The sequence below is a fragment of the Branchiostoma floridae genome, chromosome 15 (genome assembly GCF_000003815.2).
Source record: "Branchiostoma floridae strain S238N-H82 chromosome 15, Bfl_VNyyK, whole genome shotgun sequence".
Lineage (NCBI taxonomy): Eukaryota > Metazoa > Chordata > Leptocardii > Amphioxiformes > Branchiostomatidae > Branchiostoma > Branchiostoma floridae.
In genome coordinates this window covers 13,614,785-13,620,914 of record NC_049993.1, presented here as the reverse complement: position 1 = coordinate 13,620,914, position 6,130 = coordinate 13,614,785, and the positions used below count along the sequence as shown (strand labels likewise).

Below are 6,130 nucleotides of genomic sequence, written 5' to 3'. Positions count from 1 at the left end.
CGACTCTTCAGTTGCATAAGATACGCTTCCAAGAAATCTGTAAGGAATAGAGAAGAAGTGAGATATGACTTCTCAAATTTGGCACAGAGTTGCAAAGAAAGGAATGATACATAGAATTTACTCCTGTGAAGTCTATTATTTTGGCAGGGATTTGATTTTAAGTTTGTGGTTAAAGCAACAACACAAAGCATACTCATGGTGGTGTAACTTTTGGGTGGTAACTTAAATGGCAAATATTTGAATGTCTACATTAATCAAACCACCTTAACAATAACTTGATAAGTTGGTTCTTGGGAATTGACAATGAATACAAAATATAGAATTTCATTCTTACATTTTTTTTTGTATTTCTTTAAGGTCCCCCTAGCGCAATCTTCTGGCCTCTCTCTCTGACTCCAGCAGGGTGAGGATGTCCCCTTCACGGACGGGGCCTTTTACATTGCGGATGATGGACCGGTTACTGTCGTCCATAAACTCCACACGAACCTGAAAATAAAACAGAGCATTACTCATGGCCTACAATGATTATGCCTTTTTTATGGCATACGAAAATCAACTGAAAATGTTAACTTTTGATGCACAAGTCTAGTTTAAAAGGCTTTGTTTTCTTGTTAAACTAAGGGAAAAAATAATAAAAAAATTCTCTAAGATGGCCCAAATGTTCCCTTTTACTTCAATAACTGTTTTCGCGAACGGTTGAGTTCTATCCAAACTATCTGCACTATTCACTGACATCGTTGCCACACAGTTAACTTTGTAACAGTTAACTTTGTAACCTGGTCTCAGAAATCTTGTGTTGGAAGTTTACTTTTTGAATTTGATGGTGCTGTGTTCAACAACACAAGAAGTGTGTACATGTGGTGCAAATGTTTATCTTACTTGAAACATATGTATTATACATTTCTGAAGGCTAGTCGTCTACGAATTGATATTTTCTAAATGCCACATGTATACAGGTATAAAGTATAGTACTAAGGTAGACTCATAGTACTAGGTATAAAGGTAACGGGAGGGGGCCATACTTCGACAGGGGTCCAAATTTCGACAGGTTTTAAAAATCATTGTTGCGGAGAAATGCATAGATGCCTGCACATGAGAAGTACACTAGCTGTAGACTAAACCTTGTTGTAAATAACTACAAAGACGGGGTATGTGTCGAAGTTAGCAAGTCCCACAGATAACGATTGAAAAACTTGCTCAAGTTTGACGCCTTCCGTGCAAGTTGACGAGAGAACGTATCGAGACCATGGCCCGGGAAACTCTTGAATTATTCTTCGCAAAATACGACATGTGAAAAAATACCACCACACATAGAAATGATGTTTATCAGCCTTCCTAAAAATAATACCTGTGTTCTGTTCTGCCTTTAACTGGGTTGGATAAACGGAGCTAAAATGATGCCACAATGTTCACGCAGTCGGGGCCCCGCCATTTTACTATCACGCACGAAGGCGGGCAAGCGATGCTCAACACGTTGAACTCAGTCAACCCGTCCGTCGAGCGACAAACATTCAAGAAAAATCGATCCCTACCGACTAAAAAATCCTGTAGCCATTGCTGCTGCCAAAAGACAGGATGAAAAGGCAATCAAGGAAGCCGAAAAGCGAAAATGCCATCACAGTCTAACGTAACAATGCGCTGCCGTTTTGCGGCAAGTTGGTCTCACCGTGAGAGGTAAACGTTTTAACACACCGTATTTGAATAAGTCGCGTAATACAAAATATGACCCATATTTGGTACAAAAAAATTATAATGAAGACTTTTAGTCCTATTCTATTTGCATAAGTTGTTTAAAAATGCACGGCGATGGTCTGGTTGTTACTATGTCGGAGTTTGGACCCCTTTTTTGTGTTGGAACGTTCTGCTGGGACGCAAGCCGAAAACCTGCCGTAAGTTTCGTGCACTGTCAAAGTACAGTGCGGAATGCTGCTGTTAAATGAAATATATATCTGTACAGCTTCAATAACAGTTATATGGATGTATACAAGATCTTAACTTGTTTTTGATGAGTTCACTGTAAAATGTACATTGACAAAAGCCATGCGCATCCACTTAGAACGGGTGTCGAAGTATGGCCCCCTCCCGTTATACTAGTATTTTACTATGTATGGTTTCATAAGTACTATATACCTGTGTACACTGGCCCTGAGATCCAGTTCTTCCTAGAACCTTGGTCACCTGTGGAAAAGGGACAAGACAGCGTGGTCAACACAACGGAATTTCTTTATTTTTCCAATCAAGGTAGAGTCCCTATCGCTTTGAGTTTGAGCAACTAACCCTTCAACATGCTTGTTGCCCCCCTCCCCACGGAAGTGAGGTTTTACTTTTGTCAAGATTGATCCAATGAATAAGAAGAAATAATAAAACCTATTTATAACGTATCATGTGCTTAACACAGTTAAATAGTGTCTACTATATGCGCCTATACATTTGTTTAGTTGTAGTTGGGTTCAGAAAACACAGGCCTTCCATGTTGTCACATGTCTCTGCTCAAATCATCAACATTCCACATCGTTGAAATCATACTTTCCTTCATTTTTACCACTCATAACTTCAACTGTATATTTAGTGATACATAAATATTTCAATATGACACAAAAGGAGCCGTGATTTGGAACAGGAGGCCTACCCGAGCGAGTTTTTGAGGCGCTGCTCCCCTATCCATTTTGACTGAGCAATGGCGGGTGCGAAAGAGAAAGATTGTCGGGGTTTCCGCGCTAATTTTCAGGGGCTTGGAATAGTCTAATATAAATCAAGGGGAGGCAAATAATTCTGAAAGCTACAATATTTGCAGCATGTGTAGAAATTAAGATAAATCTTCTATAAATACTTTTAGAAATAATTTTTATCTTAAATTGTAGCTTCTAAGTTGTTAAAATTTGTAGCACGTTTTGTTTCATATTACCTTTACCACCCCTAAAATCTATAGTGGTTGTAACTATTAACCCAGAAGGTCACAAAAAGAGGGATAAACCATTTATTGTTCTACCTTTGATACTTGGATTTCACCTTAGGTAAACTGTCTTGTAAGGGATGAACAAAAGGCAAATTTTAGACAAAGGGATCACCATTGTGATCTAAAAATGATTTTACTTCATAAAAGCCACTTAAAGTCGAAAATTGCACCAATAAAAGCATCACAGCCTTTGTTATGAAACAGTAACGATCTGTCCCTGACATTGTAAGGTCCAAGATGGCGACTGCTAGTCCGTTCATCAGGTCGCTTAGAAACTGGTTCGCAGGGGTAAATATTGTGCAGTTCTGTGGCTTCTATCCTGTATAGACAGATAGCTATAGTGTTGTAGGACCTTTTTCCTTCTTTGAGATTGAGTGTTGGCCATGTTTCATTGTTGTCAGTACAATATTTGGTAAGAAAGGGGGAGGGGGGTTGAAGGACGAAATTTATTTACTCTAAAAAATTTGTATCCCTATTACGTGCGCAAGGAGAAGCTTGGCTAGCGAATAATCTTTCAGAAAAGTAGCAAGGAAGCCAGTCAAAAATGTATGTAAATGTGTAATAACACATATGATCTGCTGTGAATACTTAGAGCTACCTGTGTACACGGGTCCAATTTTGACATGTAAAACTTCAAGTCACATAATTTTAAGGCGATTTTGTTTTTGTTTACTGTTTCAGGGGGCACGACAGTTGCAACTGAGATATGCTGAAGACGTGGCCACCAGGTGAAACAATCAGTTCAAAATTTGGTCCTTTGGTGCTTCAGTTTTGCCCTATCCAGATTTCAACTCAGCAAATAGAACCTTGATTATTATTATATATATAACTTGATAGAACACTACCCTGGCTACTCAACTTTTACTTACCTACAACTTAGTACCTAGCAAATCAGGGAAACTTGGTATCATACCTAGGACAGATGTTTTGCCAGCAACACACCAAGCACTAGCCAGTGCTGTCTCCAGAACCCGTCCCTTCACCCCAGGATGGAAATTTGCTTGTTGGAATGGAAATTGTTTTAACCCATCCACCCAAAAAATCTGAACTTCATGACATGACACTGTTGAAACTACATTTTCACAGGGTTATTAAAATAACGTGTGTCGATGAAGATTAGACGTTCAGGTAATAAGATACGCCATAAAAGCAGTTACCCAAGCAACTTGATATCATTTTGGAAACGGTCAGATGTTGGAATATGATGGATACCAAGCTAGGTTTACTGTATCTCTGACCATCATCTGTCACAGATCACCCCCTCCAGCCAATCTACCAGAAGGCATCAGCCATAAGCTGTCAGATAACTACTACCTAACCAGGGATGGGCGTCGCCTGATGACTCCACCCGAGGTGGTCTACGGACAGAGAAAACTCATCGCAGAGGGAGAAAGGTACTGCAATATTTTTCCTTTTGTAAAAGAGACACCTGGCAGGAATAGTGAGAAGAGCATGTAAGCAGCCAGATTGTGCTTGTCACTTGTTACCACAAACTGTTGTGTTGTTGAAGAGTTAGGACTTAAACACACTGTCGAAAGCCTTTTAGGCTGTCTTATTTTTGTATACTTCCATCAGTGTGTTTTTAACAATGTAACTGTGTCATAGTTCATCCTTCTTGACGCATATCAGTATTCGCTTTGTTCTCCACCCCCTCCCAAGGGTATCCCATCTTAGCAAGGTCATACTGGAAGATGCATACTATCTTAATTCTAATCCTAGTTCTCCTAAATTTACAGTGTTGCAAGAGCCCCCACCCTCCATGAATGCAGCACTGCAACTTATGCTCGCAAATTAAAATACTCCCATGCATGCCACTGGTACAATGTTGGACTCTTAGACCTATTTAAGAAGCCAGTTGCCAGTTAGGAAAAACACTAATTCCTTTTGTTTGTTTCCATACTCTACTCTGTTCAAACCCACAGCAAACAAACACTGCAAATGACATCAAACAAGAGCCTAAATCCACTAATTGAACTTTATTTTCAGTATCGTTTTTCACTACCTTCCAGTCATAATAAATACAGATCCACTTGTATGGACCCTCCACTGTTTTTATGTAGATAAAAACTAATTGACCGAAACACAAGCAAAGATTTTAGTGGCTATTTTTAAGCAAAGAAATTAAGAAGAGCTTGCCTTGAAAGACTCTTGTTGAGTGGTATATTCCGTTTTTCTCTACTTTCTATACATCTCTGTGCTGGGAATTTCATTGCCAAAGTTAAAGATGACTAACACATCCGTATGTTTGTAAAAGTCTGGAGTGCATAAAGTGTAGAACTGGTGAAAGATACAGAATATTTGTTTGCCGTAAGTCTTAGTAGTGACAGGAATAAGTGCATTTCTGAATAACATAACCAGCATATCATACAACAGTATCAAAACCTGCAAAGTGATCTAGGACCAGTTAAGGTCGCTGAAGAGCTAATCTATTATCTTTATTGGTTATGATTGGAAAGATGAGTGATATGTTTGGTATGTACAGGGTGCGTCGTACTATGGATATCTCTAAGGTCTCATGCCTGTATTACCCCGAGTGGGCACTCTCAAAGAGTCCCTTCCAAAATATAATTGGCCCCGAAATCGTGTATTTATGTAGATGATGAATTCCATTTTATTGCCCCACCTGATTTAAAAAGAATTTGAGATGAAAACTTGTGTATTTCTGACAGGATTAGGTAGGAAGTTTTGGCAATTGACCGAGTGTTGGACGTGTATGTTTGTTTGTCCTGAGTCCAGCTATCATTTAGGTAAGAGTCCTTTCTAAACGTTTGTCCATGTTCTTCTGTTCCTATCCTAGCGCTGAAGAAGCCGCTCCACCGAAAGCGAAAAGACCGCCCATTCCTGGGGATGGACTTTCCTATGAGTGGAAGGAGATGCCGCCGCTGCAGTAAACATAAACATAAACAAATACATATAGATGCTGATCAATGGTTATGAAATGACTGTGCTTCACTTTGTATCAAAACAGTCCTGTAAAGTCTGGAAGAATGAGTAGAATTTTCTTTCCCATCCAAACATGGTGTTTCAGATCGCTTCTATGTACAATTGTCCCAACAAGTTGTGAATACAGAACAGAAATCACAACACATCTTTGGCTGTTGGAGACCATTCAAGAGAACTATGTATTGTTGCCTATGGTGTGAAAGTTCCAAGTTACAACTACTATAAAATAAA

At 39.2% G+C, this 6,130-nt stretch overlaps 1 protein-coding gene across 1 annotated transcript; it reads left to right on the top strand.

Annotated features, from left to right (window-relative positions):
• Positions 1–3,099: 3,099 nt before the first annotated feature.
• LOC118432554 (NADH dehydrogenase [ubiquinone] 1 alpha subcomplex subunit 7-like) lies at positions 3,100–5,884 on the top strand. The gene is made up of 4 exons (XM_035844174.1): positions 3,100–3,244; positions 3,638–3,684; positions 4,210–4,350; positions 5,754–5,884. The coding sequence occupies exons 1-4, from the start codon at positions 3,194–3,196 to the stop codon at positions 5,845–5,847; spliced, it is 333 nt and encodes a 110-aa protein (XP_035700067.1). The 5' UTR covers positions 3,100–3,193; the 3' UTR covers positions 5,848–5,884.
• The last annotated feature ends 246 nt before the right edge of the window (positions 5,885–6,130 follow it).

Excerpts from the sequence above, each read along its gene's own strand:
- LOC118432554 (XM_035844174.1), top strand. The coding sequence starts at position 3,194 with ATGGCGACTGCTAGTCCGTTCATCAGGTCGCTTAGAAACTGGTTCGCA. Across the intron at positions 3,685-4,209 it reads GCTGAAGACGTGGCCACCAG|ATCACCCCCTCCAGCCAATC; the intron begins GTGAAACAATCA and ends CATCTGTCACAG. Across the intron at positions 4,351-5,753 it reads CTCATCGCAGAGGGAGAAAG|CGCTGAAGAAGCCGCTCCAC; the intron begins GTACTGCAATAT and ends TTCCTATCCTAG.